This window comes from Bipolaris victoriae (assembly GCF_000527765.1).
Source record: "Bipolaris victoriae FI3 unplaced genomic scaffold scaffold_61, whole genome shotgun sequence".
NCBI classification, from domain to species: Eukaryota; Fungi; Ascomycota; class Dothideomycetes; order Pleosporales; family Pleosporaceae; genus Bipolaris; species Bipolaris victoriae.
The window spans coordinates 88,380-104,381 of NW_014575331.1; the positions used below are offsets into that span (position 1 = coordinate 88,380).

The 16,002-nt window shown below is 49.6% G+C and overlaps 4 protein-coding genes across 4 annotated transcripts; 3 read left to right on the plus strand and 1 right to left on the minus strand.

Moving 5' to 3' along the window:
• Positions 1–101: 101 nt before the first annotated feature.
• Positions 102–3,863, plus strand: COCVIDRAFT_17393 (hypothetical protein; the record flags this gene model as incomplete). Its single annotated transcript, XM_014699465.1, has 8 exons — positions 102–170; positions 223–1,940; positions 1,988–2,096; positions 2,137–2,405; positions 2,455–3,217; positions 3,264–3,422; positions 3,471–3,613; positions 3,665–3,863. The coding sequence occupies 8 exons, from the start codon at positions 102–104 to the stop codon at positions 3,861–3,863; spliced, it is 3,429 nt and encodes a 1,142-aa protein (XP_014554951.1).
• Positions 3,864–4,509: 646 nt separating this feature from the next.
• COCVIDRAFT_103513 (hypothetical protein) lies at positions 4,510–7,406 on the plus strand (the record flags this gene model as incomplete). Its single annotated transcript, XM_014699501.1, has 3 exons — positions 4,510–4,797; positions 4,881–6,836; positions 6,885–7,406. 3 exons carry the CDS (start codon positions 4,510–4,512, stop codon positions 7,404–7,406), a joined length of 2,766 nt encoding a protein of 921 aa, XP_014554987.1.
• A 585-nt stretch (positions 7,407–7,991) lies between these two features.
• COCVIDRAFT_39195 (hypothetical protein) lies at positions 7,992–10,763 on the plus strand (the record flags this gene model as incomplete). Its single annotated transcript, XM_014699502.1, has 1 exon — positions 7,992–10,763. The coding sequence occupies one exon, from the start codon at positions 7,992–7,994 to the stop codon at positions 10,761–10,763; it is 2,772 nt and encodes a 923-aa protein (XP_014554988.1).
• A 680-nt stretch (positions 10,764–11,443) lies between these two features.
• Positions 11,444–15,631, minus strand: COCVIDRAFT_28035 (hypothetical protein; the record flags this gene model as incomplete). Its single annotated transcript, XM_014699503.1, has 8 exons — positions 11,444–13,553; positions 13,604–14,215; positions 14,267–14,465; positions 14,511–14,615; positions 14,806–14,919; positions 14,971–15,184; positions 15,231–15,537; positions 15,597–15,631. 8 exons carry the CDS (start codon positions 15,629–15,631, stop codon positions 11,444–11,446), a joined length of 3,696 nt encoding a protein of 1,231 aa, XP_014554989.1.
• Between the last annotated feature and the right edge of the window lie 371 nt (positions 15,632–16,002).

The following is a 16,002-nucleotide window of genomic DNA, read 5'->3' on the forward strand; positions in this document are numbered from 1 at the left end:
ATTACCTCACCAGCAACTCTCGGTGGGCATCCAGCCTTACCCGTCGTCACCTTCAACCACACTCCTTTACAACTACAGCAGATGCTGTACTGACTGCAGTCATGTCCGCTAAGCGCCCACGGGCCCACACAAATGGTGTCAATTCGAGCGGCACTGGCCGTGATAATCGCGTAGGTTGATCGTCTTCACTTGCGACCGGAAGCCTGGTTCACATGAATGCAGAACAAAAGACCTCGCCCATCTGAGCCAAACAGCAGCGAAGAGTCATCCACCGACGAACGATCTGGTGCAGCGAGCGGCAGCGATACTTCGGACGCAGAAGACGAACAGGAACGGAATGCACAAGAAATATGGGCGACACAACAAGTTCAGAAAGAACGGCGGGAGACTGCGAATAGGCAAAATATCGCAACAGATTCTGGTATAATCGAGGAGATTCAGTGTATAAACTTCATGTGCCATGAGCATTTGACCGTCACTCTGGGCCCGCTCATCAATTTCATCATAGGGCACAATGGTAGTGGCAAGAGTGCCGTACTCACTGCACTTACAATATGTTTGGGTGGAAAGGCTACAGCGACCAATCGCGCACAAAATCTCAAGAGTCTGATCAAAGAAGGCAAAGACTATGCCTCTGTTACTGTCAAGATTAAGAACCAAGGACCACTTGCGTACAAGCCCTCACAATATGGCGACTCAATCATTGTCGAGCGGCACTTCAGCAGATCCGGAACGTCAGGCTTCAAACTCAAGGACCGAAACGGCAAGCTTGTCACAAACAAAAAGGCAGAACTTGAAGACATCCTCGACGCCTTCTCCATGCAAATTGACAATCCCATGAATGTCTTGACGCAGGATATGGCAAGGCAATTTCTCAATCATTCCACTCCCAAGGACAAGTACAAATTCTTCCTCCAAGGCACTCAACTCGAGAATCTGAATAGGGACTATCAGCAGATTGAACAGTCTTTAGAAGTGATGAATGCGAAGGCCGAGGTCAAGGAGGCTGATCTGAGTGTTCTACGGCGTCACATGGAGGAGCTGGAAAAGAAGGCGCGGAGAGCCCAGAACCTAGAGTCTCTACGGGCCAAGGAAGCAATTCTTGCAGGACAGGCTGCATGGGCTCATGTCCAGGAAAAAGAAAAGGAGGTCGCGGACGCACAGGCCGGAGTTGAGGAAACGCAGGCTAAAATACGAGAACGGGAGCAGAAAGCGGCTGAAGCAGCAGAGCGTTATGAACGTGCTGACCAGGCCTACGAGGCTGCTAAACAAAAAGTTGCTGATCTTACGGAAGAAAGTGGACCCGTCGATCGAGAGTTACAAGACGCCAGGGCAAGATTTGATCAGGTCAAGGCGGCGCTCAAGCAACTTCAATCTGATGAACGGCAAGCCCGAAGCGAGTTGACTGCTAAGCGATCAGAAGTGGAGAAATACGAAAAACAAATAGAGCAATACCGACAGCGACAGGCGCAAGCTGATAACGGTCTTTACGCCGAGAAAGTCCGTGAGCGTGACGAAGCCATGGTCGAGTGTGACAGAGCCAGAGAGGCGTACGCATCTCATGACGTTAGTCGCCCGCAACTGCTAGCCCAGCTTGAAGCGGCTAAAAAAGAGCTGGCAAATGCAAATCAAAAAGTCCAAAATGCGCGCGAAGACGCAAAGCGCATCCGAAGCGTCGTCTCAAGACTAGAAGGAGGCCAGGGTGAATGGATAGATGGATTTGCAAATCCCAGTAGACTCAAGGCATTACTGGACGCGATCAAATCTGAACGTCGGTTTCGAGAGCCACCGGTAGGACCTATCGGCCATCACATAAAACTGCTAGATCCGAAGTGGGGTCGCATATTGGAAAAACAGTCTGGTCAAGCGCTCAATGGCTTTGTCGTCACTAGCAAGCATGATCAAAGTGTTTTGTCTACATTGATGAACAGGACAGGCTGGTGCGTGTTTTGCCTCTAAGCTTCATGAGACATACTAACAACCCCAGGTCCGCACAAATATACATTGGCAAACGTGCTCCGATTGATACAAGTAACCATGAGCCTGACAAAGATCTCTTGACATGGATGAGAGTATTGACTGTAAGCGTAATGTGTGTAAGTATTGTATAGGAGATTTCAGCTAACTGATACCTAGTTTGACGATGACCTTGTTCGCAACCAGCTCATCATCAATCAGTCAATAGAACAAACTGTACTTTTTGAAAACATGACAGAGGGCTTTAGGCTACTGAAAGATGGTGGACCACGTGCCAAGAATGTCAAAATGTGCTTTACATTCGCGGATGGCGATACCCGAAGAGGTCGAGTATACCATTACAGCAACAATGGCCAAGTCAACGACAGTCCCATCCTAGAATTCATGGGAAATCTGCGCATGCAAGTCGATCAGAATGCTCAAATTCAGTAAGTAGTTCTGCAAAGTTTCCTGGGAAATAGGCTAAGCGATGCTCAGAGAGGAGCGAACTCGCCTGACTCGAGTTATGGCAGAGATACAAGTTCTTGAGGGGAGTGCCAGACAGTTGCAAGAGCGGGTTAATGAATGTAAGCGTCGAGAAGTTGACCATGAACGCGAGAAGAAAACACTCAAAATTGTTATGCAACAGGCTTCGGATAACTTGGACCGGCTTGAAGGTGAGCTGAGCGAGGCTACTCCTGACGCATCGGCCATTGAGGTTGCCAAGGAAGCACTTGAGACTGCGAAAGAGGAATTCAAAAGTCTCGAGGGTGTGTTTGAAGACATAACAACTCGGAAAATCGAACTGAATGAGGAGAACCGAGCGAACAAAGATGACATGGACAGGAAATTCGCTAAGGCCGAGGAACTCGAGTTCAAGCTGAAAAAGGCAGACATTACCGTTCGCCAACTCCAAAGCAAGCGAGAGGATGAGCTCCGGGAGAAGAACGAATCTATTGCCAAGGTTGAAAGGGCGGAAGCAGTGCGCAAGGAATGGGAGAATAGTGTGGAAGAGTTACGCAAAGAACTGGAGGAGGTAATCGAAGGCGCTAGAGGTGTCTGCGCGGAGCGGGTTCCTGTGCCGGCAGGAAAGAGCTCTGAGGTACTTGGTCAGATGCTGGCAAAGCTAGAGGCGACGAGGAAAGCGTCGGAGAAGGAACTCGGTGGGTCGCAAGATGAGCTACTACGAGCGGCGAATGAAGCGAAGAGGCAACACAAGGATGCAATGCAGGAATTTGATAACATCAGGGATTTGCGCAACGTAAGTCAGGCCGTATGTTCTGATGGACCTAGCTGACCTGTACCAGCAACTGATCACCACCCTCAACAATCGACGCAACCGATGGAAGCAGTTTAGGTCTGGTATCTCTGTTAGAGCACGCGTCACTTTCAATTACCTCTTGAGCGAACGAAAGTTCAGGGGCACATTGAGTATCGATCACCAGAAGGCTCTTCTCGACATCCATGTAAGTGCAACATACCCTTTCGTTTGGTGCATTGCTGACCCTGTCCAGGTTCAACCGGATATCATGGAACGAAGTGGGGATGGCAGGCAAACAAAGACACTTTCGGGTGGAGAGAAATCATACTCGACCGTGTGCCTTCTGCTCTCACTGTGGGATGCAATGGGCTCTCCGATCCGTTGCCTTGACGAGTTGTGAGTAGGCCTGGGACTGTGTTGTATTGTGCAAACTGACAAAAAGTATAGTGACGTTTTCATGGACAGTGTCAATCGCGAACGGAGCATGAACATGATTATTCAGGCAGCGCGACGGTCGATTGGCCGACAGTTCATTTTCATTACGCCTCAGTCGATGAGCCAGGTCAACCAGACGTCTGACGTCAAGATCATCAAGATGTCTGATCCCGAGCGGGGACAGACGGCGCTCAGCATGAGCCGGGGTTGAGGAGGGAGTAGAAGTGGGTGCGAATAGGGTTTCGCTAACACTAGACGTTTTCCTGGCGATCAGGGAGTTTAATCGCAAAGTGAGGCGTGGAGTTTGGCAGGGATTCCATCTATGTTTATACCCACTTGATAAGGGCGTTGGATGGCTGTATGTATGGAAGTTGCTGTGGCGTGGCTGCTATACATCCAGACTGGGGTATGGCTCCGCTGGCAGCAATTGTATATGCGCGAATTTTTCATGTTTTCAAATATACCGGAGAGAGTCGTGTCATATATGGAGTCGTGTGGGCTTGTCTCAGATGCATGTGCCAAGGGCTGATGGCCAGGGCAAAGGTTGATATGGTGGTGGGGGGAATGGCGTGCGAGGCACAGTGGCGGCGCGGGCGGCGGTTGCGCAGGAAACCAGGCTGATGTGATGTGCAAATGCAAAGGAAAGGCAGGGCGGATGTGCACCGGGATAAACCAGGGTCTCTTGGCCGTCCACGTCAATTGGCAGCACCACCACAACACCCAAACTTGACGGCTGCGCACACCTCACGTCCATACATGTAGGAGCACGACTGCCGTGCTGCTTCTGCGCCTGGTCCTCCACCCTCCCCAGGGACCTTGTATGCCGCAAGTAGTACTGCTGCTGGACTCACCACACCATGGCCGACTCCCCGCTCTCCACCCCCGGCACGCCCACTACTGCGTCGCCGCTGCCTTCAGACGCCGACTTTGCTCGCTCATTTTCGCCCTCGCAGGACGATGCGCAACTAATGGGCTCCCAGCCATCGCCAGAGGACGTGTGGACGAGTACGCCCGCGCCGGGTGCGGTGGGTGCGCCGCCCTTGACTGACCCGGCGCCAGCACAAAAGGGCAAGGCAAAGGCTTCAAAGGGCCCGCTGAAGCTGCTGGACCTGCCCGTGGATATTTTGAAAGAAATCATTCACCAGGTGAGTAGGCATCCCCCCGCCACGCGCAGCCTCCGTCGTGGTCTCCCCATAGCGCGCGGGGATGCTGACCATTTACTTTACAGCTTCCGCATACCAACGACTTGACGTCGCTATGTCTCTGCCACTCGGCCCTTCACCGGCTGACCATACCATGCATCTATTCGCGCTTCGACATTGTATGGCCCGACGAAAGCACCCACAACGAGCCCCGTGCTGGCGTTGACGCTCTCACGTACGGTCTCGCGACGCTGGTCATGGGCGATGATTGCTTCCCCCACCAGCACCGCCTGAGACTCCAGGGACAGACGCCAACTTCACTCCTGAGGACTGCCGCCAACCCATACCCGGTCCCGCAGCGCCGATTCGGAAACTACTACGGACAGTTTACAAAGAAGTTTTCGCTGGGCAATGGGCCGCAGGCATGGGTTCAAGAGTACATGATCACCAAGGAGGGCGGCAAGATGCTGGGCACATTGGTAGCGCTTGCCGTTGCGCGCATGATAAACCTCGAGACTTTTGTGTGGGACATGCCAACTGGTGTGCTTCGCGACGTTTGGCTGGCACTGTCGAGTCTCGCACATCGGAGTGACGGTGAAGAATGCCGTCTTGAGCGGCTCTGGATCCGATGGCACGACAACACCATCGATGCGCCAGTTCCTCCGCCAGCGCCACCTATGATCCTCAACAATCAGAACCTACCCCCGCCTCCCAACACTACACATCCAAGCGGACTCGGTACCGTTCAACTGCCCATTATTCCAGTCCCACAATACCCGCCTACAAGCCTGTCCGTGCTGGAACGAGTCGAACACCCCACCTTCTCCGTGATCCCCGCTTTGAAAAGCCTGAGCGTCCTCGATATTGACGAACTGCCGTACCTCGATGAGATGAGCATTCTGATTGCACGATCACAGAAGAAGCTTCGCGAACTCAGGATTGGAATCGCGGCGCATGCTCAGCACCGGGACTGGGTGACCGTGTGGGAAGGCGAAGGTCTGCAGCAGGTCGATTACAGCACGACATCAGCGGCAGCATGCTCGATAGGCGAAAAGAGATTGGGCGGTGTGTTGGGTATTCTCGTTGGACGTATACACAATATGCGTCATTCAGAAGAGCCGCCTTCCCAAAAACAGGGCGGTGCGGGGGTTACAGAGCGGTCAGTTGAAGCAACACCGACGAAATCGGCTGTTTCACAGCCTTTGCCATCTATAGCCTCGCTCTCATTGCATGAACGCGAAGCCGACCAAGATGTGGACCACTTTGGTAACCCGATGGACGACTCGTCTATAACCGAAGGAGTAAGTCTGTTCAACGATGACCAACCCGCAGGTGCAGGACCGGCCCCGCAGCCGGCACATCAAGACAAGCCAGCCTCCAAGGCTCACACAAGGCCTTCGCCCCATAGGCAAAACACTAATGCGCAAGACCCATCTCAGGATTCTGCTGAGCCCTTGTTGACTGGTCAGCTGAAGCTTGAGGTTTTGGAGCTGGAACGGGTCCCCCTCTCTGTCCCTGTGCTGCGTAGAGCCTTTGATTGGTCCATGCTATCTACCCTGACTCTCCTGAACTGCAGCAATCATGAACAATTGTGGAAGATCTTGAGAAGAGCATACACGCCTCGCTCTGCCTATCCTGGCTCGCCATCATCGTCAAAAGCATACAAGGCTTCGTACACTCTACGCTGTGAATATCAACTGAACCTGAAGCGGATTCATACCAACACAGTCTCACCATCGCTCATTTCTTTCCTAAAAGAAACCTTGGCACCCAACAGCCTCGAGGTCCTCTTCCTTCAGGAAGGCCGGTTGTACTCATCTCCCGTAACAGTAGATGCGATATACAAAGGACCTTTGAAGAGGCACCGAGCCAGTCTCAAAAAGTTGATGATTGACAGTGGGGAGAAGGGGCCTGATGGGCACACAACGACGAGCTCCAGATGGAGACGGTGGATGTTGAACCGGGAAATCCTTACCTTCATAACCAGCGGTCGCATGAATAGCCTACGCGAATTGGCAGTGTCCATTGACTACAAAGACTGGGTATGTTATATCTGATCCTTACCAACGGGCTTGGCTAACATCAGGCAGCATCATTTTCTCCAACGTCTTCCGTACATTCCTCATATCCGCTCTTTGTACATTCCATTCATAGCCGACCACGCTCATGGAAGTAATATTGATCCGCGTGAGCTCGCCTACCAGATTCTGGACATTGTGCACTTGCGACCGGAAATCGAGCTGTGTTATATGGGCTTGTCCACGAAGTGCTTTGAGATCCTGGAGAACCGGCCATCGAACTATGACTTGCGACATGACGGTATGCATACTGATGGTAGTGGCTCTGCATACGCCACACACGACCCCATGTTATCTGATGATGAGAGTGAAGCCACCGAGGATGACGACGACGACAGCATGGATGAAGGCGCAGTACCGCCTGGCGGCGACGAGACGGAGAGCGATGTCAGCGACGAAGCGGAGGGTGATAGCGATGATGAATCCTTTATACAGGACTCGCAGAAAGGTCCAAAGCTCAGGGTTAGAGAGATTCTCTTCTATGAGGAGCGAGTGGAGGCTTTCAGACGGCGACATGGTGTGTTGAGGCCATGATGAAGATAAGACTACGACACAGGTATTGGCAATTGTTGTAAGTATTTCACGGGATATTTTAATGATGATGCGATGGAGCAACGGCGTCGGATGGCGTATATGGTAGATATCCTTGGTCGGGTTGCATGATACTAGGCATGGTCTCAGGACCCCGGATTTAAAGGAACTGAGAGTGCGCAATGGCGGTGTGCGCTTTCCACATCTATATAGTAATAGAATTTACGATGGCAGGTCTATGCAAGATATGATATCTTCGGACTGTAACTCGGTGATGTTGTATTGGCGAACTTGAAGTCATGTCAGTGCCCTGCCCTCTTTTACTACAATAGACATACTACCACGTGAATACGCGTTGCACTTGGTCCGTGCTCCATGTGGGATCGCGACTGACCCTTGTGCAGGCGGGCAGACCGAAACCAGCCCACCCTGCGATAACAATTCGCCAACCGATATGGTGAGAAAACAGCCAATTCCAGGAAAAGACCTGATACCTTTCACGTGATCCGCATGCTCATGAAGCCGCCTACGCCACATCAGACACACCGGTAAACAATCGCATAGCGGGGCCTCCGCAGCACCTCCGCAATGGACCATTCAACCCTAGTCTTCGCATCCGTCTTCCCCGTCCTCTCCTTCTCGCACAGCACGCCCACACCGATTGCGACACCGGATCTAGGTTCTACTGCGCCGGGAACTTCGTTCGGGAATCCGTATGCTCTGCGCAATACCGATGCCCGTGGCCAAGGACAAGGCCAGCACCGAGCGGTCCGGCGCAACAGTGCGTGGAGCTGTGCAACGAGATTTCTGAGTTTGCCAAAGGACGTGTCTATTGCCCCACGAATGCAAAGGACGAGGGAGGTGGAAGACGCCCTAAACTATTTGCTGGTTGGAGAAGGCAGGGTTGAGGATGCAAATGAAGAAAGCCTGGTGGAATGGTATACAAATGAGTGCCGCTTGCACTTTGCAAATCATGTGAGACCGGGATTGGAGCGCCTATGGCAGGAAGAGGTTGAGCTACGCCGCGCTTGGGGTTTACTCGACAAGACACAGCATATACTTGAACAGGCCCAGAGCGTGTACCTTCAACCCTTCACCGAGCACTTGTTGCAAGTTATACAGCAGAACGCAAGTAGCTCGACGCTTCATCCGAACACACATACGCAGACAAACGAGTCTGGTACTGTAAGCGCAGCGGATTGGAAGTTTCGAAGCGATATACAAGCTGTGTTTGCGTACTGCCTGCCTCGGCAACGATACTCAAAGACGCTGAGTTATGTCTTGTACGATGCGGGATGTAGGCTGTTCCGCATCTACAACCGACATGACGGTGTGGAGACAAGGAACATGTCTCATGACACGCAACAGACCAGGAAGCGAATGACGACTTTACTACAAGGGCTGGAGCGCATCGGACTCGGTGGTGACAGTGCCCAAAAGGCCTTCGCCCATGCCATGACAAAGCTGATTGATTCCTTTATAGGAAGCCATTATCTCAAGGTTGACTGGTATTCCAAGAAGACGATTGTGCCGCAGTTGAAGATGTGGATTCAGGACGGCTTTTGCCCGCTCGTCGAACTAGTATTGGAATGCCTGAGATGCGAACAGAGTAACATCCTGCCGACTGAAGTGTCTTCGTGGCAGGAGATGGCGTTGGGCAGGTTGGGTAGAGCGCGAGTCGACAACTTGTTTGATTTTGTAATCAATTGGGACAAGAGTATGGGCGCCATCCTAGATATCAAAGAGTATCTCAAGGTGGCAAATGCAAAACAGCATCTTACGTCAAGCTTTTCGCAACAAGTCTCAAGACGTCTGCTGCATCCTGGAGCTACGACGACATACATCCTGAACGTGTACATTTCCATTATTCGTTCTTTCCATGAGCTGGAGCCTAAGGGAGTGTTGCTTGAACGAGTAGCAAGACCAATTCGGCGGTATCTGAAGGAGCGAGAGAATACAGCCCGTATCATCATACTGAGTCTGCTTACTGATCTCAAAGACGATACCGGCAGCAAATTCTCTTCTAACAGCGAGTTATCATACGAAATTGCAAGTGAGATGGCTAAGCCGATTGCAAGTTTTGGACAAGACGCCGACGAAGAACTCAATTGGAACGACATGAATTGGCAGCCGCTACCGCAAGATGCTTCACCTGACTACAAGAAGTCAAAGGTCGAAGATGTCATCTGGTTCCTCCTGACGTTGTGGGAGCGGGACGATTTTATCAATGAGCTTAAGAATATCTACGGAGAGCATTTGCTCAAATGTCAAGATCCCGAGTACGAGAAGGAGATTCGACTGTTGGAGCTTATCAAGGTGCGGTTGGGAGATGACAAGCTACAGGCGTGTGAAGTCATGCTTCGCGATATGTTAGAATCCAGGCGTATCAACAGCACGATACGCACAACCTCTAGCGTACCAGCTTCAAACTCGCTAGTCACACCAGATCAGCGTAGTAGACAACCTCGAACACCAGATGGTCGTCAACCACGAACTCCACGGCCTCGCCGTCCAGCAAGATCAGCCAAGAAAGCAACACCTTCTGGCCCAACTTCTGCACCACCTCCAGGCCCGACACTCAACGCACAGATTTTATCGTCATTCTTCTGGCCACAGCTCCGTGATGACACGTTCCAAGTACCGGAACAAATTAGTGCACTGCAAAAAGAATACGAATCACGTTTCGAACGCATCAAGGGCATGCGCAAGCTACGCTGGATGAACGCCCTGGGCACCAGCTCCATAACCCTCACCTTTGAAGACCGCACCGAAGACTTTGACAACCTCACCCCCTGGCAAGTCAGCGTCATCCACGCCTTCCAGCCACAACCCGGTGAAGAAGAGGAAAACACTACAGCCAGCAAAACCGGCGAAGGCACAACCCGTACAATCTCCCAACTCGAATCCCTCCTCGAAATGGACGAATCCCTCCTCCACCAAGCCCTCAGCTTCTGGGTCGGAAAATCCATCCTCCGCTTCCACCCACCATCAACATACTCCGTCATCGAGTCCCTCCCCAAACCCACTTCGAAAACTGGCGCCCACGATGCCGATGCTGCCGCAGCCGCCGCAGAAGAACTAGCGACCTTGCAAGCGGACCCCGGTGCCGCCACCACGACTATCAAATCACAGTCTGAAATGCTGAACGAGAAGAAACATGTGTATACGGCGTTCATCATGGGTATGCTGACGAACCAGGGGAATATGGATGTCGGGCGCATTGCGATGATGATGCGGATGATGGTTCAGGGAGGCTTTCCGCATGGGGCTGAGGAAGTGGGGGTTTTGCTCGAGGAGTTGGAGGGCGAAGGGAAGGTGGTGAGGGTTGGTGGCGGGGTTTGGGGTGTTAGGAAGGGGTAAGCTGCTTGGATGCGGGAGAGGGAGGGTGGTTTTGATAGATGATGAATGGAATGATTGATTTGATCTCGTCTTTTTCTTGTTTTCGAAGGGACAGAGCGCCTTTTGATTAAAAATATACTTTACTTTATTTGCTTTAGCACAAAAGGCTTCTCGAATTACTGTTTTCGTAGTCCATCTCACTACTACATGATTCCCCAAGCAAAAGTTTCTGGTTTCCCCCCCTTAATTCGTCGCCTTTAGAAATGAATGCATTATGTACCCCTCTGCTCGTTCCCACGATATTGCTGTTCTGGCACGATATGTATCTTAGTGTGTAGTTCAAAGAGTGATGGGTTCAGAGACGCGATTGCAGGAGGAGTGATGTTTTGTTGTATATGTGAATAGAGATGGTGAGTGCTGAGGGTGGTTCCTGTGAGTGGTTGTAGTGTGAAAGAGGAAAGGATAGCGAGTGGAAGATGATAAGGAAGGTTGTTGCTTGGGTGGTGTGACATTGCGTATTCACAAGCTCTGTTAATGCATTGCTGGATGTGATGTGGGATGCATGTTATCAAGTAAGTTGTTCTTCTTCTCTCTGATTTTTTAAGAGGGTGATCGCATAACTTCTGTGAAAACTAACACGCGGTACATTGCAAATACGATTTCAACCCGATCTTTGGCAACTCGACTCGTACAATCCTGTACTACTTGATTTCCCACCTGTCTTCTTTCCATTTGTAATATGTCCAACCACCGTCATGGTGAAAGTTAATACGATAGAGGTTTCGTCCGAGCTTTTCAACCGCATAAGCCTCTTGTTCGTCATCCAAGAGCCTGTCGATCACATCTCTTCGCTGATCTATCAATGATAACATCATGTCTTTTGCGCCATATTCACGCTCTCTAACACCTTTGATGGTTTCCTTCGTAATAACGTTGTCAAATCCGCAACGGTCGAGAAGGATTTGTACTACGTCTTTGTCATAGTGTTGCAGGACGTATTTTACTGCCGATGCTGCTATTGGTAAATCTTTTCTTTGTCGACGCAGGAGACATTCAATAAAGGAGATTTCGTCATTCTGACGGTATGCGACTTTGAAAGTCTTTTTAGTAATTGTGATGCCCTCGTCTAGTTCATCGAGAAGCAGTTCCACCCACTTCATAGTCTCGCGATTCCTTTCGATTACCGTACCGAAATTTTCTGGTGCTATCATAGCCTCTTTTCTGCCTTGACTTAGAAGAACCTGAGCTAAAATCATTGTGTTTTCACTATTCCCTATAGCTTCTTCTACCATCTCTTGTGTGATTTTGACGTCGTCCCTCCTCCGGCTCAGAAGGAATTTTGTCAACTCAACAGGCGTGGTTCCATTCCCAAGGGCTGTCTCTATCATCTCGTATGATATCTCAACCTTTCCCTCACTTCGGTCCAGAAGAAATTTGGTCAAATTAACAGGTTGGGCTCGGTTCCTGATAGCCTCTAATACCATCTCGTGTGATATCTCGACCTTTCCCTCACTTCGGTTCAGAAGGAATTCGGTCAGCTCAACAGGTTGGGATTTGTTTCTGGCAGCTTCTAATACCATCTCATGTGTGATCGTAATGGTTTCCTTACTTCGATTCAGGAGGGAGGTAACCAGTTTAGTGGGCTGATTTCGGTTTCTGATCGCTGCCACTATCATCTCTTGTGTAATCTTGACGTTTTCCCATGAGTCGAGCAAAACCTCCACCGCTTCCAGGAGAATATATGAAACAGTTGCTGTCAATACTATCCTCTTACTTTGTTCATCTACCTTCCAGTTGACGAGGATCATTGCCGTATATTTGCAATATTCGGAACGAGCAGCACGCAACACCTCGGTGGCAAGCCTAATTCCAAACTCCTTTTGCATAACAAGATGAGAAAGTATTGCGAGGCTTCCATTTGCAGCCGCGAGACCTCCAATACTTCTCCCTTCCACAGTTCTGTAGGGTGCTGTAAGCGCTTCGCTGATAAAGAGTTCTTTTTCCAACTCCTCGAAATCAAAAGCACAGGCGATAAACAGCCCCAAATATTGTGATAGAGAGTCGCTGTTGGGTCTACAATACAGAACCTCATGTAGCGATTGGTACTGAGGTTGAAATTTATCCTCCAGGTCGGTCATACTCTGCATCCAGAGAGCCATGGATGAATTTTTCCCTTTGTCTCTTTCATCCAAGAACAGGTATTTCAAAACGGCCCTCAAGGCGCCGGATTTTCTACAACTTCCCGCTTCTCTGCAGTGAGTAGGCCAGTGAAATCGTGCATAATCAAGTGCTTCAATTACGGAGGGCTCAATCTCGGGTTTCCAACCAACATGACGGAAGAGCTTCTGGGTTGCTGGAGTTGGAATTTTACATAGTACGATCCAGAGACAAGCTTCCGCTATCAAGTTGTTGGACGATGGTTCACTGAACTCAGGTCTTCCTTCCAAGAATTCTCGCACGGACAGATGTGCGAAGCGAAACGTGTCAAGCTGTGAGTCATGAATGATGAAGTTGTTGCAGTACTCAAGAATCGTTTCCTGAGAAGCCGTGATTTTTTTGCCTTCATGAGGAATTGCCGTTACTGCGGCTAGGAACTGATCGGTTGGAAGCGTGGTTTGAGCTGATAACAACCAGCACAGGGCATTTTTGAAAATGGTCTGTCGATAATCGCCTGGCATTGTTGAAAGCTTGTTGTAGACTTGGTTGTATTGCTCACGCAGATCGGGCGGAAGTCGCCCCATGGCAGCCCTGATATCGTCGTCTTCAGTGAACAAACAAAGATACTGCAATTGCATGCTGGCCCAACGAAACCTAGGAGGATGTCAAAATCAAGAAATTTGAGTATGCGTAGTCAGACCTACATTCCATGAGCACTTGCGGTGGTTTTGGAAATAATCAGCTCCTTGAGCTCATCTCGCGAATTGCTACGGTATAGCAGCTTTCTACGCTGAATCAGCTGTTCTGTCTCGTTCTTGACAAACCGTGAAATATCGCTCTGGTTCATCATAGAGTTTATCTCCAGATTCGGGTAGCTCTTCAGCTGCAATACAATATCTTGGTCATTTCGGCTCGAAACGAAAATCTTGACCAGACTAGATGCGTTTTTGAGAATCGTCTCCAGATACTCAAGTAGCTCCCATCGTGTCTCTGGATCGCATTCGTCCATGGCATCTATGATGATCGTCGTCTGGGGATAGATTTCGATGAGCTCCGTGATGAGGTTGCAAATTTCTATCATGTCGGGCTGTCCGGACGCAAACCCTTGACTCTCTTCACTCTTGTACATATCGACTGTAGGTTTTAGAAGAGGCATCCCTAACTCCGTGTTTGACAGTTGGCGCGCAATACTAGCAAGTATTCCTCTAGGGTTCTCCCGTAAAGGCTCTGCTGGATTTCTTAAACAGTAGAAGAATACTGGTTGCGGGCTATTTCGAGCCTGGAAATTCTTCATCGCATCGTCGATTACAATTGACCTGATAATATCAGCAAGTTCTTCACGAATACACAATGTATAAAAATCTCACACAAGTTTACTCTTGCCTGAGCCAGCGATCCCATGGAGCCATAAAATGGAAGATGCACTGTCGTCCTTCCATTTCTTGAAGATAGCGTCATCCAAGAGCCACATCCCAGTCCCAGCTAGGAGATCTTTCTTGACTTGTTTGTGGTGTCCCATGTAAGGTTCAGAAGAGAGCCATTGAAGAATTTTCGTGCGCTCCGATCCTGTGTGTGTGAGCTGCTTTTCGACCGAATACCACGGTCACTTACTCTCAAGATTGTCTTGCACATGCTCAAGATTTCGATCGATTCTTTTCAGTGGAGCATTCATGGAGTTCAGTAGAGCTGCTAGCTTATCATTTTTCTCGATACTATCTGCCAAATCGTTAGCGGATTTGATGATTAAAAGCAGATAGCTCCCTCCCCAAATCCAAGAAAAAAATCCTAGATAGTGAAGACCATTCCAGTACTAAAACCAAATTTCTTTCCACGTTCTAAGTCGCAGGAAGAAGTTTTCAAGGTCTAGTGCCGAAGAAGCTTTCTTAAAAAACCAGCTAGTACTCACCATTTCTTTCGGCCAAAGATATACAATTCTTTACCTGTGCTTCTGCTCTATGAATCTCATCCAGAGATGACTCGAACGATTTGTCGAAAAGAAGAGCGCTCTTTATTATTCGCTCTAATAGTTTTCATTAACAGATATGCTCTCTACGTAGAGGATGAAACTTACTTGCAGTCCCCTGCTCAAAGTATGCTATTATGTTAGATAGGTGGAGAAGAATCTTTGAATACAGTTTAACTAAAGCTTTCTGTAGCGCTTCATAAGCCGCTGATGAATCGTAGATATACAAAGCTTCTACGATAGTGTAACGACAAATCAGCTCAGATACCCAAGTAAGATCTTCCATGACCAAGGACATTTTTTCGGTATCATTCAAGGCAATCTGAAGCTACGTCAATATCTTTCTTGGAAACCAATGCATCACTCACTTGCAAGATGAGGCGAATACCCGCCCAAGGAAGCGCAGCATGCGTGGGATCGTACTGAACAGCCACATCTCCAATCTCCTTGAACACATCAAGCCATCGAAGAAATTTCTCCAAAACATCCCTGATTATGACCGTTTCTCCGCTCTTGCGAGTGTACTTCCATCTCGATTTCATGAATTGATTCCTTGATGTTTCGGCCTTCTCGCGTAGATCTTTGAGAATATCGATCTTCTCATGTTGGGCAAAGTTGATTCCGTGCTTGTGTTCGGCAGGTAACTGGGCTATAGCCTCGGTCCAGAGATTAGTGCTGAAGCGAAGAAAAGTATTAGTAGATGCATGACTAGATGATTTGCTCAACGGACATACGATGCGTTGGATTTTGGAACAACTAATGCAGCCATGCTGTAGATAGACTATAAGAAACAGGGTGTCTGAGGAGGCAATCACGCCTTCTAGGGCTCTCATGGGGAAGAGAACCAAGGCGTTTTGCAATAGTGCTTGCGTAGAAGATATTTGTTGATTATGGGCGCCAGAAAACTCTCGCTCGCGCGTTTTGGCAGGAATAGATCAACAGGTAAGCTCTTAATTGTAGTAAAGATGCGTGAAAGGAAGAGGAAGAGAAGTGCTGGAGCTTTCAGCCTTGGGATGGGATGTGCTGTGAGCTGAAGTGGAAGGGGGCTGTGTTATTGTGCACGCAACCCCGCAGTCGCCAACAGCAACAAGGCTGGCAATCGCTGCTTGACCACATTAGACCTGCTACTCTTTTTAGTAA